General features: G+C 39.8%; 1 protein-coding gene across 2 annotated transcripts; it reads right to left on the bottom strand.

Annotated features, from left to right (window-relative positions):
• Positions 1–362: 362 nt before the first annotated feature.
• slco1e1 (solute carrier organic anion transporter family, member 1E1) lies at positions 363–22345 on the bottom strand. 2 transcript variants are annotated; one of them, XM_085252115.1, is made up of 15 exons: positions 22225–22345; positions 14223–14357; positions 13070–13211; positions 12817–12949; positions 12599–12729; positions 11080–11226; positions 10087–10185; positions 9217–9450; positions 8981–9145; positions 7772–7967; positions 7517–7682; positions 5211–5395; positions 4269–4333; positions 4032–4149; positions 363–3904 (listed from the first exon to the last, which is right to left on the bottom strand). In XM_085252115.1, the coding sequence occupies exons 2-15, from the start codon at positions 14325–14327 to the stop codon at positions 3412–3414; spliced, it is 2379 nt and encodes a 792-aa protein (XP_085108241.1). In that variant the 5' UTR covers positions 14328–14357; positions 22225–22345; the 3' UTR covers positions 363–3411. The 2 variants fall into 2 exon arrangements, with proteins under 2 accessions (XP_085108241.1, XP_085108242.1); XM_085252116.1 differs by lacking the exon at positions 22225–22345 and adding an exon at positions 21843–21919.
• Between the last annotated feature and the right edge of the window lie 1742 nt (positions 22346–24087).

Raw genomic sequence — 24087 nt, 5'->3', positions numbered from 1 at the left:
GGTTTATGGAATTTGCAAATCATTGCATTTTGTTTTGATTTCCATTTTAAAATGTCCTAACCTTTTGGAACTGGGATTGTACATAGAAGATGACTTTATATTATCTATAAAAAAGGGAAAGGGAACTGTGGTTCCCTGAGGTTTTTCCCATTTTTCAGGCAAATACTTGCTACTTACCAGCCCAGCTGTAAAAAAAAAAACCTTGAAAGATCGTGTCACAAACCAGAAATGGAGATGGAGTGCCTTCAAAGTAAACGTTGTGCCTCGGAGCTTTTACTTTGAAGGCAAACTTTCTGAATGTGTTGCTGCCATGCCCAGACGTTTCACAATTTTATTGCATCTCTATGACTGCATTTATAGACAAATGCATTCCATTCAAAGTCTGTACTGTGTATACATGAGATCTGCTTAATGAATGCAAAAATAATTCTAGTCATTCAAACATCCATTTATTTACACAAAAAAACTTTTTTTTCAAGAAGTTGAAGTAATCTATAAAATTTTTCACTCTGGGACCTTGCAAAGCGGTCATGTGATCACATACATACATCAGCACAACTTCATTTTTGTTCCAGAGACTGTTTCTACAAATGTGGAAATGTGGACACTGGTAGCGCTCTTTCTTCGCAGGATTAAGCGTGATATAACCAGTGTTGGGTAACATTACTTTTAAAAATAGCATGTAAATTTAAAAGATTACTGGATATAAAAAGTAATCAGTTACATTAAAGCATTACCTAAAAAAAATAAAATTAAAATAAAACCCCTTTTGCATACAGCATGCTGGTTATACGTCCAGAGGGCTTGTAGTCTACTGTACTGACTTTACTTCATTGATTAGCATGTTGACAGCATCATCTTCATTTCCACAGAACCAGCATCAAGCTTGTTAATTTCCCTCGTAGAGCAAGCTTTAGCTGAAGTTTTGGAGAAGCAGAGTGTGGTGGAGCACGACTGCGGGGAGGCGGACACACCTGACTTGCATTGGGTCATCAAGCCTCCCTGGCATATGAGAGTAAACTGGCTCCTGAATGGTGTTGTTGTTGGTGTATGGGCGGCTGGGAGCTGAGAAGATGCAACCGCGAGAGTGTTCGAACAACAACCAGGAAAGTGTGTGTTAATGAGTGTTATAATGTGGTCCATCATTCATGCCACATACAGTCATCAGTCTCTTTCTCAACTGGCCTTACCACTTACTTTGATTGCAGATTACTTCAAAACATGAAGCACAGCTCCTTAGCAGCTGACAGACAATAAATATAACTGTGGTACACAGTAATTCAAATTCTTCTGCAATGTAAATGTTGTCATATGCACAATCATGCTGGCTGAGCTCTACAACTGGTTACATTCCAGTATGTAGCTGGATGCTAATGAGTTGAAAGGAGCCAAAAATATTGTGAAACAACAGGATTTAATTAGGTACTTTTAAATATTTAAAAAGTACCTAATTGAGTTTGTGAACTGAAAAACAACACCCCCCCCCCAATTTTTATCTAAGGATTTGTTACTTTGTTACATTTAACACCCAACACTGAATATAATAGTTGCATCCTGCAAAAAAAGGATGGAAAATACTATTAGCATTAACCAGAGGTGGGACCAAGTCATTGTTTTGCAAGTCTCAAGTAAGTCTCAAGTCTTTATCCTCAAGTCTCAAGTCAAGTCTCAAGTAATGTCAGGCAAGTCAGAGTCGAGTCTCAAGTCACTGGTGTAAAAGTCCGAGTCAAGTCACAAGTCTGAAACTTTGAATTTCAAGTCCTTTCGAGTCTTTAAAAAAAAACCGAAAAAATAATGTTGCAGTTATGCTAAATGTAAATATTAGACCATGTAATTTTAAAATCTGTGTTTTTCTCAACACATACAAAATAGTGAACTTAGAAAATATACACAAATTGTGAAATTGCACCTCTTTAAAATGCAGCTCAATTAAACCTAGCTCCAAGAATAATTTTCACCGACAGTTCTGAGATAAGCTGCATGTTATTCTTGGATGCGGTTGTAGGACCAGCTTTAAAATCGCATGACAAAAATATCATACACATTAAAAAAAACTGTATCACCAACGTAGCCTGGACAACATTTGCTAGTTAGATGAAGTCAGCTATCTCATCTTAGCATATTTATATGCATATTTATAATCATACGGTTCTTGGAGTGAGTGCATACACTCATGAAGTTTAGTAACTTCAGGTCACTGCAACAAGCCCAGGTACAGTTTACCGACGGATGGGTGCAGGACCTTGAAATGCACCGTGTAGAACGAAAGACCATCGTACGTATCATAAGTTTACCAGTCTCACAAATTGTCTTCATAAATACACATTCGTTAACCGTTTATTAATAGGACCTTTGAGCTCAACGGTAATTAATTAGTAGTGGAAATAATTTCTGGTACCCATCACAGAAATGTAGCAGTGACAACAATATTGTATGCTGTAATCGTACTGGGCAATTAGTGATACAAAAAACCTGTTTTATCCTGTGAATAAAAGTATATATTTTTGTCAATGTACCATAATAACAGAGGCGAAACGCAATATTGTGTCAGGACAATTTACTATTTATGCACAATAAACAAAGGAGCATAGCGCGACAATTTCTGTTCAGCGCCAGACTTGCGTGTAACCTATCACTAATTATGTTATGAAAATGACGTATTAACTACTAAAAAACACTGACCTTCGTGTAAATGCTTGGAGCAGACTAACCTGTGAGCTGGAGTGTTCTGGGACGTTATATTTGGTCTTTGAATGGCTGCAATCCAGACCATCCGTCGCGTCTTTGTTACTTCGGAAACATGGCTCGAACAATTTCTCTTCAACGACGTAATCCGATAACAACCGATCTCTTTACCCGTCGGCTTCCCGTGGCTGTCATGCGACCGGCTATTGCAGTTAATAATACAACAGCTTCTTGACATTTTTGTGTTTCTTTTTATCGCTGTGTGACTGATTTCAATTGAAAGCCTGCGTGCGCTAGTACCGCTTGCCACGAATTCCCAGAATCCTTTGCGGTTCTACCCGTGAATGACGTCACATTTTCAATCTCTATATAATATGCATGTTAAATTTTATATTTGGGGTAAAATATCAAGTCTTTTCAAGTAAACCGGTTCAAGTCCAATTCAAGTCCCAAGTCATTGGTGTAAAAGTCCAAGTCAAGTCACAAGTCTTAGAACATTATTTCAAGTCAAGTCTAAAGTCATAAAATTAATGACTCGAGTCTGACTCGAGTCCAAGTCATGTGACTCGAGTCCACACCTCTGGCATTAACCGTGACATTGTCCTGAAAGTAGTCCCTCTTAACAGGAAAATTATATTTTGACCAAACTTTGGGACTTGTTCCATCTATTCCAGTTTGATTTTGTGTTGGAGACCACTCTGCTAAACACAGTCTTTATGTGGTCCATCAGTTTAGTTGCTGCCTCTCTTTCTCCAATTTGCTCTTGTCATCAATGTGATCGTCCTGCTTCTCTATTACTTTGTGTCCGATGGATTCTTTACGGACTATCTCTGTGTTTGTGCCATCAGAAGACAGAGGAATAACTTCAGCGCAGGTATCTGTCATGTATTTAGCCTCCTGTGCATTACTTGTAGAGATTACTCCATCATTATGAGGGGGCAGTTCTACTGTGTGGACCTCTCCTCCTTCCTCCAAATCTGTAGCAATCTTTACCCAAATTTTTGTAGCACTGGGTAAGTTGGGAGTTTCAGGACTGGCTCTAATCTCCTCAGTGAGGTTTAATGGCGTCTTTAGTTCAAAATCCTTTGATGCTTTTTGCTCCTGCTTGTCTGTGTCCTTCTCTGGCTTTCGGAACTGGCGTCTGAGAAGGATGATGACAGCAATGAGGAAAAAATAAGAGGAGCCACTGATACAAGTAATCAAACCCAGGAAAATGATCCTAAAAGTAGAGAACAGAATTGGATTGAGGCAAATCAGCAAAGGTCTTTACAACAATTATAATGCTAGTCAATAATTTTTGGCAAATTTGTTTAAATAGTGTAAACTGGAATTTCTCCATGGGGTACCTGTACATATCAGAGTTGTAAATACGGCATGCCCCCCTACCGCCACAACTCTTCATAGACCATTTAAGGCAAGTTGAATCAATCAAAGCGCCGAAATACACCGGTGCAGGAATTCCACCTACAGACAGCATTGGCAATGGGGACAAAACTTTTATCCAGAGAAAATAAACCTTTTGGGATTCAAGCAGAGTGACATATATTTATGCTTTAGGTCAAAGTGAAAGTACTGAAGCTTACCAAGAGTCCTAGTTACCAAGGTCTGAATACCCAGAGCAAGGGATTTGAGCTCGGGTGTGATGCATCTGCAAGTACAAAACAAAACAAATCAAGAAAATAAGGAGTACATTATAAAAAATAAACCGGTGACGGTAGGCTGACGGGTCTCCATAGCAGCAATGGATAGATGTGAAGTGATACACAGGATGCAGGAACAGACTTTGGCTAGGCTAAATTTTAGTGGAATTATTGGGGAACTATCTTGCAGTTTTTGCTTAATACTGTTATTTAATGCTGGACATTAGTTCTTTAAAAGGTGAAACTATTCCTTTAAACCCTTTTCAGGTGATACTTACGTACGTTCTTTCATTGCATGTGTCACCACCACACCACCAAACTTGTCAAAAAGTAACTTTGTTTATGCTTCCCTTGAGTCAGGGTCACAGCAGCCAATACTTGATTGCATCAAAACAGCAAAGTTTTCTCCTCTCACTGGAATTATCTTGTCTCTGTCTTTCTCTCTGTCCGCCTTTCCATTTTGTTTCTTCTTGCTCTGTGTGTTTTTCTCTTAGTGCCTCCCTCCTGCTCCTTAGCAGCCAGTGGATTGATGTGCCTCCATGTCAAATGATCAATCATCCTGAGTAGTTTATCTAACCAGGTATTTTATCCAGTCTTTGCATGATCGTTCTATCATCTTTTGTGGCAGAAGACAATGTGTCAAAGGTTTAAACCTTCCTGTCTTTGTGCCTCCCAGGTTTTTAACCTCACCAGCCCTCCGCATGGCTGCTCAGTCTCTATTTGGCCCCATTACTTTACGCTTCCAAGTTCCTGCCAGTCTATCTATACTCTCTCCACCTCACTTAGCCGCGTTACGTTATAACTATTTTGAGTCCTTCCATTTCACTGTCTACCACTACTTTAGGCTGCTCATAGACGTGATAGCAACACTAAGTTTTTACAGACCGTATAATGACCATGTAGCCAGGTGTGGCTCCCAGAGCATTGATAAAGGAGCTGAGAACAGATATGGCCATATAGGAAGTGAAGCTTCGGCTGCAGTCCTTGGCATGAGGGCACTGGCCCAGTCTCACTGATGTACTGCTGCCTGCTGGAAAGGAGGTGGACACACAGGTGCAGTTGTGAAAGACCTGGGAAAGAGAGAATATTTACATTTATATATATTTTTATGTCTTTTACATCCAGGCATTTTGGAACTGGATTGTAAAATTATTTCATTTTGCATTTTCTACCCAGGAAAAGTAAGCATTGTTAATCAAACACGTTAAAAGTCCGTAAAATTACACTTTTTAAAGTTTAAAGCAACTGAGATTTGAGTTTCCTGAAGAGACAAGGGACAAAACTGCTCTCCATGTAACATCTGACACTTCACCCAGAGGATTTTATAGGCGAAGAAAAGGTAGGGGATATTTACAAGAGCATAAGAAGAAAAGCACATAACAGCTAATCAATAACACTTACAACAATAGGAAAATACACTGAGAGTACACACTGAAAAATGCTTTAGTAGCAACAGTGTAACATCATGCCTCCTGGCTAACATCATCTTCCTCAACAGCAACTAGTAGAAACATTGAAGAACAACAATAGTGATGATTTTGTACTGGATTATATCTTTGCAACACAAATAATCTAATCTGTAAGTATTATATATAAGTACTATATGTGATCATGTTTCAGAGAATGCTGCGAAACCTCTGCTAACTTCTCGGAGTAATACTTGAAATTTTGTGAAAACAAAACTGAATATTGAAATGTACTGCAACGCTCAAGCTATATCACAAACACTGACATATGTGCTTTCTATTCATTTATTATACATGCAACAAAATAACACTATATACTGTATGTGTCTGATCAAATTGATACATTTTGGGGTTAATTAAAAGTTGACCCTTTTTTAATGTTAATTGACAAGTGTAAAATAATTAGATGGTAATGAGTGAGCTTTTAAAAGAGAGTGAGTTTTCAGTTTTTAAAATAGTTTTAAAAGACTTTTAAAAATAGTTTTTAAAATGATAAAAAGTGAGAAAAGTGGAGGATTTTTATTATTCTGACTGCTTATCATGGTTACATGGATGGTATTCATTAGACCACCTGTCACAAAAAATAAGAAAACAAGTATTTTAGAAATCTGTAAATATTATATTGCCGGTTCAAGCCCTGGCTCCAACCGTCTCGGTCGTTGTGTCCTTGGGCAAGACATTTCACCCGTTGCCGAATGGTGGCGCCAGTGTCTGGCAGCCTCGCCTCTGTCAGTGCGCCCCAGGGCAGCTGTGGCTACAACATAGCTTGCCATAACCAGTGTGTGTGAATGGGTGGATGACTAAATGTAGTGTAAAGCGCTTTGGGGTCCATAGGGACTAAGTAAAGCGCTATACAAATACAGGCCATTTACCATCTTACAATGCTGTGATTGCAGCCATTCCCCAACTCTCTGTGAATGGTACTCATTGCCTTTGATCAGTGGGTTTTGATGAGGGGTTGTTGATCAATGGTCATGAGAATTTGCATATTAACAATCAAAGAACTGACCTCACAGCCTATTGTTCCCAGTGTACTAGTGTACTAGTTTCAGTCAGTTTCAGTCAGTGGTGCTGGTTTCAGACATAAATATTTTTTTTATTGATTGAAGAGCTTTCACATACTGGTGAATTAACCATCACAGTACATTTTAAAGCATTGTAAAAAAATATTTTATTTCAGAATTTAAGCTATCAAAGCATTTTGATAGCTTAAATTTTCTTAATTTTTTTCAGTGTCGCTAATAAAGGGTGTTCCTTTGAAATGGCCCACAGTACTGCTTATGAACATGTTTTATCAGGTTACAGTGGTTCAACCTCAGCTCAACCCATGTGTCAAAGTGTTGAAGTGTAATTGGGAAAGATACTGAACCCTAAGAACTGCCTTTGATGTGTGTCATCACTGTGTGTGAGTAAAAGTATAAATGTAAATGAAAGGGATACAAAGTGCCGTGAACATGTGGTCTGTGAAGCTCTCTGAGTGGTCAGTAAGAGCAGAAAATGTAAATGCAATCCATTTACCATGGGAGTGCTGTTCAAATGCATTTAAGGATGAGACATATATAAATATCAAGAGTTCATGTTACAAAGTAGCAGTATTTAAAATGTAATGTAACCTCAATACACCGCAATCAAGACATTCTTGACCCAAATATCTTCCAACAAGTGGCTGATACACATGTTTACACTTTACATTATACCTCTGTGCTCTCTTGTAATTGTCCTTACGGTGTTTTTGCCGTGTCCGCTGGAGCTGAGGCAGCCAGCCATGCATGGGGAGATGTAAGTGATGCCGCTATCTGAGCAAACGGGGTCCCACTCCTCTGCTGAACACAAGCAGTCCCTGTTACACTCAGAGAAGAGCATTTCTCTGCTGTACAATACACCTTTTGTCCTGCAAGGGAGTGAAGCAATGGATATTTTGATCTACAGTGGACACAGGAAGAAAGTTGCTAAATCAGTAATATTTGTCTCAACACTGACCCGTTGTACGATACAGTGAGCCCCGCTATGGGTATGTTATCACACTTGGTGCCAAACTGCAGCAGCATGAGGAGATAGGACATAAAGGATGTTGCAAAGGAAAGCTGAGCTCCTGATACCACACTCAGCTTATACCTCTTCATCAGCAGCCCTCCGAGGAAGATCCCTATTGCCACTGCTGGCAGGTTCAGGACACCTGAAGGAAACACAGGGGAATATTGCTTGTATACTTCATACATCATATCACATATACATACTTTATACCAAGCACATTTTCCTTAATGATTATTAATGATTTGTTTGTTAGATGTTAAATATTTGAGTGCATTTTGATCATTTAAACCTTATCTAAAAGTACACACTGCTTATTCACAGAAGGTGAACGTGTTACAACCCGGCTCAAAAGCCCCAACATAAATAAGGAGAAGAATACCAGAATTTCAGTGAGAAGAGGTTTTATCTTAAAATGCATAGCAGGTTGGCTAAAATGGCTGGAACCACCAAGGCAAAAACTAGTGAGCCTCTCTCTGAAAGCCTGCTTCAGGTATGCTTTTATCCACACCTGAGTAGGTGTGGCCAATTAGCACCAGCTGAACACACTGAGGAGATTAGGGGCTGCAGAAGGGTGTAACACTGTTGCCAGCAAATTAACAGTATCTAAAAGTCATGCTCTGAAGAAATAGGAAAAAATCGAATAAAAAAAAAAAGATCTGACACAGGACATGAGAGATGCATGTCTCAGAGGAATGTTGGCTGTGAAGAAGCCATCCTGAAGGAAGGGAAATGAGAAAAGGCAGAAGTGTGCAGAGTTGGCGCTGGGTATCTATACACCTACGAGTACAGTTTTCCTTCACAGGCTGTCCTCTCCGAACCTGTTCTGAGTTGATTTATCAAGCTCTGAAACAGTGTGGGATAATTTTGACAGAGAACAGAACAAAAGGCAGCCAAAGGAGAGCTTTGAATGTTTTTAAAGAAGCCTGGAGAACTATTCCTGAAGGGTAGCAAATTAAAAGAAAGTTTCTCTGGGAGTGTTCAGGCTGTGTTGTGTTGGTGGTCATTGCAAATGCTGACCTTCAAGCTTGATAGAGTTGTAAAAACACTATTTTCATGTATGTTTGAACACGTGTCAATAAATTACTGCGCCTATGTTCCACTTTTCTATCAAAAGTTCAATATGAACACATAATTTATTGATTTCAGTATTTTTACCTATGAGGAAGTTTGCCCTGGATGCAGACTGTCCAAACTGTTGCTCCATGTATTTGGCTTTAAAGGTGAGTAGACCGATGAATGCATTGAACTTCAGGATGTTCCCGCAAAGAAGCAGGAAGTAAGCAGGAGTTCCTAACAGACGCCTCAATGATGGAAGGAACCCTGGGCAGGAACATCCACAAAAATCACGTAAGATCCATCAACCTGCACATGCAAACAGACGACGACTCTACCTTTGGCAATTTCAGTCAGCTTGAAGTTTTGGTTGTTGCTTTGCGCATCCTCTGTCTTGTTAAGGATCTCGCAGACTGGAGTTTCATGGTTTTCTTCACTCTCCTGCTTGGGCATCGAACGGGGCAGAAACCAGAAGGGAATGCTGGAGATAAGCAGAAGGCCAGAGGACACAAGAAAACCCATCCACCAAGCACCCACCCAGCGGGAATCTTTAGGAGTGATGGTCACACTTTCTATGTAAAAGAGAAGAATTTTCAAGTTTTCTTCAGGAAGCCTTCAAATAAAGGCTTCGCATAAACAAGTCTCAATCAAAATATCTCTGTTGACAAAAGTGTAGACTGGCTAAAATGTTTTTAACTTGTGAAAGTTTGTTCTTTAACTCTTGTTACCCCCATCCAGCTTCTTGGCCTTACACGGTACATAAACTTGATTTGTTAGACAAAGACAGTTTTGTCATTTTAGCCTCCAGACCATCCCATTCAATGTCAACCCAAATAATCATGATGTGATTGAAGTGCAGACTTTAACTTTTAACTTTAATTTAAAAAAAATGTTTGCATTAATTTTACAGTCAATTTGAAATATTTGATTTAATTTATTTAAAATATTTGATTTAAAATCCAATGTGGTAGTGTATAGGCAAAATTGCAGAGAAATGTGTCGTTGCCTAAGAAGATCTAAATGTGTACATTTTCTTTTTGTTTCTAACGCAGACAGGTTTTTATATTCTTTCAGGTAAAATCACTGCTTTGAATTTTGTCAGCTTTTGCCATCTATCGGATACTTTTAAGATGAGCTCTAACCATAATGAGTCGTGTATCATGTAAAAAACAAAAAACAAAACCCAGACACACAAAGAAAAACCTTACCCATATCAACATATCCAATGTCAACATATAGTCTGGCACAATAGGAACCCAAAAGGAAGCCAAACATGGGACCCAGGAGAGTAATGGTCTGGAGACAAGCTGCCAATGACAAAATAGATCAGAAGTCTACGATGTGATATTAAACAATCTAAAGAAGGGTCTCAAACTTAAATGAGCTGTGGGCCACTACTGGCACTGTCATCTCGTTGGAGGGCCACTTTAGTGGTCGAGTAGTACAAAAAAACCCAAGCGAAAACAAGAAAGCACCCACAAATATTTCCAAAAATGTTTTCTTTTGTTTGTTTTTTAAAATTTCCAATATTGTATCACAAGACAAAATTGCAAACATCAACGCAATTTCTTTTTTACCTCACTCTTAACTAACTGAAGCCTTTCATTGACCTACCAAATAAACACGTGGCCAGAATAATTTTGTTCGTATTAAAAAAATAAATAAAAAAGTGCAGACATAAGTGTACGCATCAGTTTTTGACTCTTTCACTAGACTAACACAGCCAATCCCTCCACATGTTTGTAGTCTCTGCTCATATTGCCTTCATATTAGATCATTTTTTGCTTTTTAAAGAACTTATTTTAACATTGCACTTAACAACAAACACATCCTCCCTAATAAAACAACATCAAGGGCCAAACTGCATTATATGTCTTCACGTTGATATAAGGGCCATAAGTAGGGGTGAGGTGGGCCGCAAGTGGTCCCTGAGCGGCAGGTTTGAGACCCCTGATCTAAAGGATAGGGTGTAAAATGAGATATTTCCTTGACCCTCAGTTAAATTTACTGAATACGAGATTAATTGTAGGTTTACCCTGATAAAAATCACACATTAACCAGCATAAAAATGCTGTACATACAGGAATGATGAATGTGTGTATTCTCACATGGCTTATAGGGCATTTAAAGGAATTTATTAATTAATTAACAAATTTTAAGTCAGGTGGAAGACTTTAAAATCCCTTTGAACCCCATATTACCAATATAAAAAGGGGAGTTTTCCGCCTTAGCAAAGTCATCGATGTAGGAGATGCCAAGAGGTGTGACTGGAGTTTCTCCAATCCCCCGCAGAGCATTCCCCAGGAATACGTAGATCCACATGCTGGAACCAGAATCTCTCACACAGGCTGCATAATGACACAAACTAGAAATCTGTGATATTGATTTTGTTACAAAGAGTTCACACACAGTGGCTCGCACAGCATCAAAGTTATACATGGAGCATGCGTACTACAATAAAAAAAACACACCAAATATTGCATGGATCCTCTTGATCAGGTTCACCAGTATTTTCCTGGCTCTGAATGAGCTTTACAGACTTAACAGCCTCAGCCTGTTCACGACACACCAGTGTTTTTTCTGGTTCTTTCTCAGTATTTAGTACACAAAAAAATACATTCTTTACTCAGTAAAATATGAAATATTTATAATAGTTAACTCATTCACTGCCAGCCATTGGCAGTGAATGAGTTAAACCCATTGACTCATTCACTGCCATTGACGGCTATAGACGTCAATGGCAGTGAATGAGTTAATAATGAACTATGAAAATATAACACAATATGCCCAATTGATTAAAGCAATGCAAGTAGTGGGAGTGGAGGGGCCAAAAATTCCTCTATACAGGAAAAAGCCCAGTTACATGAAAATGAGAAAGACACAGTTTTACATCTATATCTGCTATATCTGCTTTTTCATTACGGAGACTACGTCAAACAAGACATGAATAAAATCTGCCGATATTCAGTACCATCTTAATAGTGGCTTGTTGTATATCACCACATTGTACGTGACTTCCATTATATTTCTTTCCAAATACGTCTCATCTGAATAGCTGAACAGGATCAATAGATTGCATTTTGTGAGAGCATCACATGGTTTTGTGAGAAGCAGAATTAATTATAGTTTAACAATAGTGAGACTGAAGCAACATTGCAACTAAAGCCCATCTCAGGGACCAAAATTAATGGGAACAAGAGGAGCTCCTAAAAACACTGAAAAACACATGGGCACACAGAGCCAAACTGAATTCATTACCATAAATATTACAAATGTCTGCTTTCTTATTATTCTGCCTCCTTTCAGTCTTTTCTTTTTAAAAGTCGTCTCTCGTTGGCTAGCTCTAGAGTCTGCGTCCGGGCTTATTGTTGCGGACGTGCATGCTGTTGTGTCTTTGTTTATTCCTGGTGACAAAGATGCACCAGGAGAGAGCTGATTGGCCGGTGAGTTGTTAGTAGGTTTAACAAGGTTTCATGTTAAAGTTTCATGTTTTTTTTGTAAAAGAAAATCTACAATAACCATGAGTTTTAAGCAATAAATAAATAAGTAATAATAACAATAAATAGCTGACATTGCCATGCTATTCTCTCCTATTTACAGGTATTTACTGTACCCGCTGCAGCAGAAAGCAGAAATGCATTTGACTGCACTAAATAGTGAAAGTGAATGTTTTACTATCTGTAATTATATTTAATCCTGGCATGTATTCCACACTCTTACCTTTATTGTCCTCCAACGAAGGCTCTATTTGAATTTCTGGCACGTGATCTAGTGTTTTCAGAGGATGCACACAGGCAGCAATGCTCAGGTTGTCATTCTGAAAGACCTGAATCACCGTGTCATACTTATACCTGCAAAAAACAAACAAAAAGTCCATGTCAATTTCTTCTGTCATCGTTTTTGCTTATAGAAGTTTCTCATTTAAATTTGACCTGTACCGTCCCATGAAGAAATGTGTGAGGCCAGTGAGAAACGCCCCCACAGCCATGAGGAAACAGCCCGCAGCGATGAGTCTGGGTCGGTGCAGCTTAGCCCCAAAATGGCTGACCACAGCTAGAAACAACAAGTTGCCTACACACACACCCCAAAAAAGATTGAAATCAAGTAAGCAAAAAGAATGACTTTTTCTCTACTGTATCACAAAAAAAAAACATCAAAGCGTTTATTTTTAAATGAACTGGTTGATGTTACCCATCTCAAAACTGCCATCTATGAGACCGATGTGTGTGCTGGAGAGGTCAAAGCGCCTCTCTATCTGAGTGATGGAGCTCTTCATGTAGGTTCCTGTCAGGGCTTTGGAGAAATAGGCGAAGGAAAGCGCTACAATAAACAGCTGGAAGACAGAAAACAGAAGACAATATAAAAACTCACATTCTAATAATGCAAAGATGTTCTGGATAAAACTAGAACTATGTGTCTACATACCCAAACGATGTCATAGTGTAATCATGGAAATGATTCTGCCCCCTTTTCTGAGTCTCCACTACCTTCTACTGTGTAATTGTGGTCCTTGTTTAATGTTGCATTACCCCTTTATTCTTAACTTGAACAACAACTTATGTTGTGTTGAATCAGTGCACAAAATCTGGTGTAATGTCTTGACATCACAGTTAACAACAATAAGCTTTTTTAATTTTGACATTCTGTCTCAAAATTAATGGAAAAAAGAAAGGGATGAAAACAGAAATATGATGACTCCAGTGTACTGCTGTAATCAGGCAAAGCGTAGCTCCGGGCAGCTACAGAAGTGTCTGACGAAAGCTCATTTAGAGCAGAAATTTGGCATGCTGAGATTTTCAGTAACAACACAAGATCAGCTCTTGGCTTGATTTTACCTACTTTGGGAAAAACATATCTCTGAAAATGTTGTTCAATCAACTGAAAACAGATGTGCATCTGGCTTTCTGAGCATTTATCCACCTATCATCTATCTTTAGCCTGTGCCGGGTCAAAAGGGGAGGCTGTTAGAGCTCACTCTAGCGAGAGATGCGCACAGGCACGACAGGTTTCCTGCCTAGCGCAGGGCAGACACATGAAGAGAAAAACATTTACAGTTATGGGCAATTTTGTGTCACTGATTCACCAAAACCCGAATGTCTTTAGAGGAAACTACAACAAGTCTAAACAGGCAGCAGTGCCAGCGGGGTAAGAGTTTAAACCCAGAGCCTTCTTGCTGTGAGGAGACAGCGCTAACAACTGCACCACCTACTGCCTTTTACGCTTTTAACTGGCATTTTTATCTGGGCCACTTTACACTGAGTGCATCAACAGAATGAACCGCAGTCCGAGATCAAAAGCAGGATAAAAAAGGTGTCAGAGTGTTGATCACAGATAGCTTTAGTACTTTGAGATTGGAGAAGCCAGGGCGCTTTCTGGTCTTGTGGTCGACGGGGCTACACAGAACCTCTTCGCTCATCATGTTGGCTGTGTCCTGTGCTGTGTTTTCCATTTTCCTCTTGGTCTTCCTTTCCTTAGAGCACTAGTTTAATAGAGGAGAAAATATATTTCAGCTGCATTCATCTAATAAAACTTTACTGTGGGTATTTTCGGATTTGCTTATTTAGAAAAGCCAGTGTACATATATTTAGGTTTAAGTTTGTGATCAATGACACTTTAAAAAAGAAGTGTTTGCTATAATTCCTGAAGAGCTATTATACACTTTTGGTAAACTACTTGAATTGAAGCTGAACATCTACACTTTAGTCATATGCAGATTGTTCGCGGTGTTGCAAAAAGGCAAAATTACAAAGAATGCGTCATTGTCCCAGAAAGTGAATTCTGTTGCTCTGTAAGTGTCTTCAGTGGGAGAAATGTTTCATCATTTATGTTTATCCTAGTAAACATAAGTGCATAATTTGCATAAGAAACTGGCACCGCTGACTAACAATGGACTATGAGGCCAGGTTCAGGTTCATTAATATGCAAATTATCTTAACGATTGATCAATGGCCATGAGTACTATTCAGAGAGAGTTTAAGAATGGCTACAAGACCCCCCACTCAAACCAGCGTTCCTTCCTGCCCAGGATGTCATCCTCATCACTTAAAGAGTAGCTACTGGGCGTGACCAGGTTTCAGTGCCCTGGCCTCACAAAGTTACTCTTCAGCATAGCTGGACTGGCCATCGGGCATACCGGGCATTTGCCCGGTGGGCCGCTGGCGATTTTTTGTTTTTATGGGCCGATGGATATTTTTTTATTTTTTATTTTTATTTTTATTTTTTAGGAAGGGTATATATAATGAAAGGTGTTGGATTGGCCAATTGGTCATGATCGACTCTGGGCTGGACCAATTACAGCCGAGGAGGCTGGATGCACCCTCCCCCTTGTTTAGCAATCACGTGATTTTCACGCATTGCATGCCGGGAACTCGTGGCAAAACAATCCAAGTACCGCATCAAATGCAAGCATTTGCAGCACCGCAAAACGTTCATTCTCCGGTTCCAATACCTTCTTTTTTTTTCTTTGCCGCACAAAAAAGGAATGTACAAAACAAAAGGAGAACAATGCCGGTCCGTACAAAGACAGACTCGACGAAAAGACAAAGAAAAGATACGAGGAAAAAATCAAAGGAGTGAAAGGGTCAGACCCTTACGAGCACACAGAGTGGACAAAAGACGTCAGTGTGCTGCCCACTTTCACCACGCTCAGATTTATAATTACACGGTTCTTGGAGTGAGTGCACACACTCATGAAGTTTAGTAACTTCAGGTCACTGCAACAAGCCCAGGTACAGTTTACCGACGGATGGGTGCAGGACCTTGAAATGCACCGTGTAGGACGAAAGACTATTGTACGTATCATAAGTTTACCAGTCTCACAAATCGTCTTCATAAATACACATTCATTAACAGTTTATTAATAGGACCTTTGAGCTCAACGGTAATTAATTAGTAGTGGAAATAATTTCTGGTAGTGTAACAGTGTTTGTGGTATTATTCCACTTGCCACAAATATCAGTGTAATGGGGAAACAGCGCCCCCCCGCTCTCAGTGTGGCTGGTTAGGTGAGGCTGGCTGCAGTAATCGCTGCCAGTCTGCCGTAGCCATACGAGAGGTGAGTTGTATTGTTCCGCACACAATATAGCTAGTAGTACAGACACATAAAACATGTTTGATTAGCTGACGAGCACCGAGTGTAATAAGTGCTTAGTGGACACATGTCCAACACCAGTTTTATGTACTTTTCATTTGTTTATTACAGTTTTTTACAGACGCTAGGACACATTTCTCAATACTTAGGTCACGTTTGCAAAACTCCTCACACAGTGAGCACAACAGAAGTCTATGTGGGCTAAACTGAGGACCAGTTATCATTGTTTTGGCACAAAATGCATTCAATGACTACATCTCTCAAATTACATGAATCATCTTCTCACTCAGACACAACAACTGCCAAAAACCTTTGTACGGACAGGACATTTTGCATGTGCTTACATACTGTTTTCAAAACTGTTAAACTCATGGTCAAAACAATAACACAATGCAAAACTTGAAAAGACAGCAAAATCCAACGGCAATATTTTACTGAAACATATTTTAAATCTAACAATGCAGTTTAACCAGCCACAGCTGATTCTCATTGTGGATGAACATCTACACAGTTGTTACTCCTTCAATTTTTCAACTCCTTCAATTCTGGCATGCCAGAAGATTCTTTCCTAGGTGTGTTGCCCTAGATGACATAAGATGTGATGTGGATGAGAACCTGTGGCCAAATGGAGAAGACCGAGTAGATTAGCATTACTATTGTATGTGTATCAGTGGATGGTGTGTATACGAATTCTTGTATTTTGGGATTACTTAGTGCAAAAAAATAAAAATACATAAACATAAATACATGATGTCTGATTCATTCCAGTAACATATATTGAAATTATAAACAGAGATGTGTCCTTGTTTTACACAGGAAAACACTGTGTAATGCTACATGTTGTTAGTGTTTTTTAGGTCATTGTTTTGTGGGTGACAAAGTGTGTTTGTCGGCTGTCAACCTTTGCTAGTGTTCTGGAGGAATGTTTTTATTTGAGACCTGAATGAAGTGTTTTGGTAGTTGTAGTGCATTTTGAATGTGGAATGAACTGCTTTGCCAAGCTGAGGGTCAGTTAGGAGAATTGTGTGAAGAGTTTTGCAAAAGTGACCTAAGTATTGAGAAATGTGTCCTAGCGTCTGTAAAAAACTGTAATGTGTGAAACTGTATGCTAAAGCAGAATGCTAATGAGATGTTCTGCCGTAGTGTGCTGTGCGGAGTGGTGTGTGGCGAGCCTGTGCACTGATAATACACCGTTGTTTCCATTCAGGAAATAAAGTGGCAACGATCGATCAGAGACTCCTTGTCTTTTTAAAAACACTACACAACGCAGAGTCGAGGAGTCTGTTTGGGCCGAACTGTTGCAGCGGGATGAAGCAGAAACCGGTTACAGTAGCATTACAGAAATGTAGCAGTGACAGTAATATTGTATGTTGTAATCGCAATGGACAATAAGTGATACAAAACAACTGTTTTATCCTGTGAATAAAAGTATATGTTTTTGTCAATGTACCATGGTAATAACAGAAGCGAAACACAATATTGTGTCAGGACAATTTACTATTTATGCACAATAAATAAAGGAGCATAGCGCGACAATTTCTGTTCAGCGCCAGACTTGCTTGTAACCTATATCACCAATTATGTTAAGAAAAATGACGTATTAACTACTAAAAAACTCTGACCTTTGTGGGAATGCTTGGAGCAGACTAACATGTGAGCTGGAGTGTTCTGAGACGTTATATTTGGTATATCCAGACCATCCGTCGGCTCTTACTTCGGAAACATGGCTTAAAAAATTTCTCTTCAACGACGTAATCCGATAAAAAAAACCGATCTCTTTACCCGTCGGCTTCCCGTGGCTGTCATGCGACCGGCTATTGAAGTTAATAATACAACAGCTTCTTGCCATTTTTTGGGTTTCTTTTTATCGCTGTGTAACTGAGTTCAATTGAAAGCCTGCGTGCGCTAGTACCTCTTGCCACAAGTTCCCAGAATCCTTTGCGGTTTTATCCCTGAATGACGTCACATTTTCAATCTTTATCCTGGTGGGCCGGTCTCTAGTCAAAATGCCCGGGCCGATTTTTTGTCCCAGTCCAGCCTTGCTCTTCAGTGATGTTGTCCTCTAGCCAGTGTGTATTTTCCAGTATAGGTTATCTCACAGCAAATATACTATACTATATTTATAAGATTAGGGAAATATGCAGTCAGCTGAGGCTGAGGACGTCACTGGGATCTGTGACAAAACAATTCTTCCATTGACAGCTTCCTGTGATTTCCTTACCTGGATGATCAAGCATGCATTAAGACATTAAAACATACCATTGTCCAAAAACCTGGTCCTAATAGTATAGATAAATCAGTAAAATGAAGGATGCATATACAAAAAGTTAGAAAAAGGAAATAAGCCATGAGAAAATGATACCAACTGCAAATGATGCAGTTGTAATGAGAAGCTATTCATCTTTACTCAGCCCAAAATCATACCTACCGTATTTTCGCAACTATAAGGCGCACATAAAAGCCTTAGATTTTCTTTAAAAAGTGTGGCGCGCCCTATAGTGCAGTGCGCCCTGTGTGTTGTAAGGAGGACGTAGTAGAGAACACCATGAGAACGCTAAAGGGTGAAGTGTGGGCGTTGCTCGTATATACCGGACAATCGCACATACCTGTATAAAAGGTCAGGTATGTGCATTATGTGGAACATCGTTGTTTTAACAACCCTGAAAATGGCAAAGAGACACGCTTATGAAGCACAGTTTAAACTGAAGGCCATCAGCTATGCGGAGGAACATGGAAATCGAGCAGCCGCGAGAGAATTTAAGATTAACGAATCGATGGTTCGCAAGTGGAGGAAGCTGGAAAACAAGCTCCGACAGGTCAAGAAGACGCAGCTGAGTTTCCGCGGACATAAGGCGAGGTGGCCCGAGTTGGAGGAAAGACTCGAGCGGTGGATCATCGAGCAAAGAACGAGCGGGAGAAGCGTTTCGACGGTCACCATTCGACTAAAAGCGGTTTCACTAGCTGAAGAGATGAACATTGAACATTTCCGAGGAGGTCCATCTTGGTGCTTTCGTTTCATGAAACGCTGCCATTTTTCCATCCGGACCAGGACTACGGTAGCGCAGCAACTTCCAGCGGATTATACCGGTAATGAAAAGCTGGCCATCTTCCGCTCCTACTGCAGCAAACACATCGCCGACAAACACATCCAGCCCAGCCACATCACTAACATGGACGAGGTCCCGCTCACTTTTGACATCCCGGTGAGTCACACTGTGGAGAAGAAGGGGACCAGCACGGTAGTGATACGCACAACGGGGTATGAAAAGTCTTCTTTTACTGTTGTGCTTGGCTGCCATGCTAATGGACAGAAACTGCCGCCTATGGTGATTTTTAAGAGAAAGACTTTGCCTAAAGAGAAGTTTCCAGCAGGAATCATCATTAAGGCAAATGAAAAGGGCTGGATGGATGAGGAAATGATGAAAGAGTGGCTGAGGGAGGTGTATGTAAGGAGACCAGGTGGTTTTTTTTCCACGCATCACCATCGCTGTTGATCTGTGACTCTATGCGTGCCCATCTCACAGCCAATGTGAAAAAACTAGTGAAACAAATGAACTGTGAGCTTGCTGTCATTCCGGGAGGCCTGACAAAGGAACTCCAGCCGCTGGACATCGGTGTGAACCGCCCGTTCAAAGTAAGGCTGCGAGCGGCCTGGGAGCGATGGATGACCATGGGGACCACAGTTTCACTAAGAGTGGAAGGCAGCGCCGGGCGAGTTACGCCACAATTTGCGAATGGATTGTAGATGCTTGGGCTAACATGTCTGCTGGCACTGTTGTTCGAGCTTTCGCAAAAGCCGGCATCATTTCCGAGGAGCCGCACGGCACGGAAAGTGACTCTGACAGTGAAGAAAGTGAACCTGGAATGTTTGATGGAGATTTAGCGCAGCTGTTCAATTCAGACACAGAGGATGAGGACTTCGATGGGTTTGATTGATGACAATTACCGGTAATAAAAATGTGAGTACCAAACTCAGTTTTGCTCCTGCTTCATTTTTAAATACGCATACCTATAATCAGGTGTGTGTGTGTGTGTGTGTGTGTGTGTGTGTTAAATACAGTAATGGCACACATAACTGAGACTGCGCCTTTTAGTACGGTGCGTCTTATGGTCGTGAAAATACGGGTATGTGCAAAACCTGAGTAAGACCATTGTTCAGAACACTGAAGTTTCTGTATAACAGTCAGGTAAAAAAGAAAGGAGTCTGTGAGAAGCTAAGTACTTATTGTAAGCAGCGAGGTGCTGTTAATCAAATACACTTGATTAACTGATCACCACTGAGTCTGAGCACCTCTATAAAAAACACAAGCTTTACGTTGCCATTTGTGTTTATACGCATTCAAGTGTGTGTTAACACCATGTCACAATCTTCCCAGGAGTGTACAATCTAGAAAAATGAATCCCAGGGTCAGACCATGTAATGCTTAGAACTGTAAACAACCTGAAAACTACATCTCAGACTCTACAGACCTCAGTGAGCAAGTTAAATGTTAAAGTTCATGGCAGTGCATTGAGATAAAACTGAACAAGTATTCATTGTTGCCAAGAGAAAGCCTCCTCTCTAAAATACCATGACTCGGCTTTGGTTTGCAGTGTTGCACCTAAACTAAGACCAGAAAAGTGGACCACATCAGTCCAGCTCTGAGGTCTTTACACTGGCAGCCTGTCCGTCAGAGGATAGACTTTAAAGTTCTGATGCTGGTCTATAAAGCTCTGAATGGTTTAGGACCAAAATACATCAGTGACCTCCTGACCAAGTATGACCCTTCCAGATCCCTCAGGTCATCTGGATCCGTTTTTTTTTTTTTATCAGTTCCCAGAGTCAGAACCAGACACGGAGAAGCTGCATTCAGCTTTTATGCTCCTTACATCTGGAACAAACTCCCAGAAAGCCTCAGATCAGCTGAAACACTCAGTTTATTTAAATCCAGGTTGAAGACTCACCTGTTCTCAGCTGCATTTGAATAAAGCACCAAATCCACACTTTTAAGCTTAAATTTCAAAACTTATATTTTAACTACTGATTTTATCTACTGTTCTGATTTTATCTACTGTTTTTTAATCAATTTTAAATCGTGCTTTTTATTGTTTTTGTTTTTTAATGTCTCTGTAAAGCACTTTGAATCACCTTGTTGTTGAATTGTGCTATATAAATAAACTTGCCTTGCCTTGCCTAAAAAATCCCAAGATTTCTTGAACAATATCCTTTGGGCAGACAAGAACAAAGTGCTTTTGGTCACAATGAACAGCGGCACATTTGGTGAAAAGACAAATACAGTACAGCAGCACACACAGACCTCAAACCTACCAAGCACAGTGGTGGAGCGCTGATAATTTGAGCTTGTTTTATAGCCACAGGACCTGGCCCCCTTGCAGTCAGCTTTAGTCAGCCATGAACTCCTCTGCACACCAAAGTATTCCAGAGCCAAATGTGAGACTGTCTGTCCGATTGTTAAAGCTTAGCTGAAACTTGATAACACAATGCAATACAATCTCACGCACAGCAACAAACTTCCAACAGGGTACTCGAAAAAGAAAGCGTTGCAATGATCCAGTCAGATTCCTTTGGAATGTGGGACCTGAGCTGTGCATAAACAAATGAACTCAATGAACTGAAGCAAAGTTGTAATTTTTCCACGACGATCATGATGATGTGAGAGATTAATAAAGGCATACAGAAAACCATTAATCCAAGTTATTGCTGCTAAAATTGGCTCTATAAGCTACTGAATCGTGTTTTTTTTTTTTCTTATTCACATGACTCTATAAACAATTCTAAACACTTTTTACAGTGCAAAGTCAATCCTTTTGGTTCCAATGCACAAGTCTGTTTTCAGTGATGGAAAGGAGGTGAAATCTAAAAGCAGATGGTACCTGTATAAAATCCACAGTCCTCTCAGGTCTATAAATGTCAGGTGCTCCAGCCAAAGCCCATATCAGGAAGAAAAACTCTCCAGTGACAACTTTGGCAGCACTGATCTGTTAGAAAAACTGTGGGGGTGAAAATCTGACAGAAAAGTCCGTATGTTTTTGTCTCATAACTCCATAAATCCTTTTCAAGTTCAGACTTGTTAATACTCCCACTCAAAGTGCGGCTTAACCTTACTGTCTAAGTCGTTCTTGACCTACAAGCTCACCTTATCCTTGGTGGAAGGAATTTGAAGAAATTTAGATGTATTATTTTTAGTAATAGCAAGAGGAATCGTTAGTAAAATCACAACTGCAAAAGAAGCACTTGGGAAGTTTGATGAAATACCTAGTGCATCGTCAGGTGAAAGGGACTATGGTCTCCCCCTTCTTCTTCCTCTTTTGCTCCTCTTTAAGCAGCCATATATTGCTCTTCCTACTGAGAGCAGACAGATCTGTTCTCCCTGAGCTCCTATTCTCCCGTCTGAGGGCAAAGCTTTTGCTTGGTACAAGCAGACAAAAGGCCTCACACATTTTTATTCCAAACACATGCCAGCTAGTCCTTCCAGTGGGTGGTTGGATTTAGTGGGGGTTAAAGGGGTAAGGAGGAGGTGTGGGGGCGAAGATTAATAACTTCAAACCAGTCCCTAAGGATTTTTATTTTTCCTCACAAGGTAAAACATCAGGTGCATGGTGACGAATTATACGGGATTAAAAGTCTGCTTAAAAAGTATGTCTGTGTAAAAGGGAACTGTCAGCGTGGTGAATGTTCAAGCAGCATTTCACGCACCAAATGATACCAGATGAGTTGGATGGATTTGATGATGACCTCAAATGTGGAACAATATGTCTGTGTATTAACCTTTGCCCGAGAATGTGCTATTAGTCCAGTGACCGCAGGAGGGGTCCTGGCAGCCAAGCAGCAGGTCACACAATCAGCTTTGTCCCTGCAAACATTCCAGGGATTATGATTAGCGCCTTCACATTCCTGCACAGCAACAGCGAGGGACACATTTACTAATTACCAGAAATTATACTTGTCTCCAGAAAAGTACAGTTGACTTGAATACTTTACACGTCTTCTGCTACTATATTTAATTTAATTACAAGTGCATTCAGACAGGGATGCTGGCCATAACTGCAGCGCTCCGTTTTAGACTAACAGCAGCTGTACTGCCTGGAAAAAAGATGATTTTTTAAAGATTCAATTTGTTAATGTTATTCTTTCAATTTTGCTTAAAAATCTGATTATCTTTGGTTTGTGTAACTAGAAGTTGTGAGAGCACTGAAGTTGCATATTTTTTCCGTGGATATTTTCTTGTGTAGAGCACAGCCTGCAGGTGAAATAAGATAACACTTAATGCTACTAAGCATGTCATGGGATTCAGTTAACTGTTTTACCATGATGATTAAAAGTGTAACATAAAAAAGCTAACATCTTAAATTTTATCTAGACCAAACTAAAGCAGGTCAAATAGTCATTTTAGCAATAAAGGTGATTAGAAGTAATAACATAAGGGAGGTTATAACATTTATAACACTTTACACGGCGTGGCTTAAGTTCAAACATAGTCTCTAGGCCAATAAGAGAAAGGGGAGCAGTATTTAACAAGTGGAAATTAAACACAGGATAGTCAATGTTTGTTTAAAAAAGCTTATGTAATTTTAAAAAGCCAGGTTACGTAATCCAAACCTTCAACTTTAAACTAGGCAACGTGATGAAAATGCAAAAAAAGAAACAAGAAAACAGTGACAGTAAGTACCAGAAAAACACTGAAATGACTGAAAAAAGATGTACCCTAACACTGCAAAAGCACAACATTTCTTTTTATTTCAGGAGAATCATTCTGAATCAATGTTCTCAAACGGCGGAACTGTGGAACTGTTACGTTTTTATACAAAAGGCAGCCAACATAAAAAGAAGAGCTTTGAATGTCCTTTCACAAACCTGGAGAACCCTTCTTGAAGAGATTACAGGAAAGCTTGGCTAAGAGAGTTCAGGCTGTGTCGAAGAATAAAGGTGGTCATAAAGAATTGTACAAATTCTTACTTTGTCTTGTATATTGTATTTACCTGTTAGTTTGTCACTATTAATTGCGACTCTTTTTTAAATAATGTAACATATTGTAGAGCTTGTTGATTCATAACTTAGTGAGTGTATAGAGAATTCTGTCACTTTTAGAGTGAAAGGATAAAATGAGTTGTTATTCAA

Source organism: Mchenga conophoros, linkage group LG17, assembly GCF_057382185.1.
Source record: "Mchenga conophoros isolate Kocher_MC1m ecotype Shallow Benthic linkage group LG17, M_conophoros_male_GT1.1, whole genome shotgun sequence".
NCBI lineage: Eukaryota > Metazoa > Chordata > Actinopteri > Cichliformes > Cichlidae > Mchenga > Mchenga conophoros.
Note: the sequence above shows the minus strand (reverse complement) of the source record. Positions and strands in the feature narration are given on the sequence as shown.

Bases quoted from the DNA above. Each gene is read 5' to 3' on its own strand.
- slco1e1 (XM_085252115.1), bottom strand. From the start codon at position 14,327: ATGGAAAACACAGCACAGGACACAGCCAACATGATGAGCGAAGAGGTT. The intron at 9,451-10,086 runs GTAAGGTTTTTC...TCTTTTACATAG, and splicing joins CATTGGATATGTTGATATGG to AAAGTGTGACCATCACTCCT. The intron at 9,146-9,216 runs GTAGAGTCGTCG...GTTCCTGCCCAG, and splicing joins GCTGACTGAAATTGCCAAAG to GGTTCCTTCCATCATTGAGG.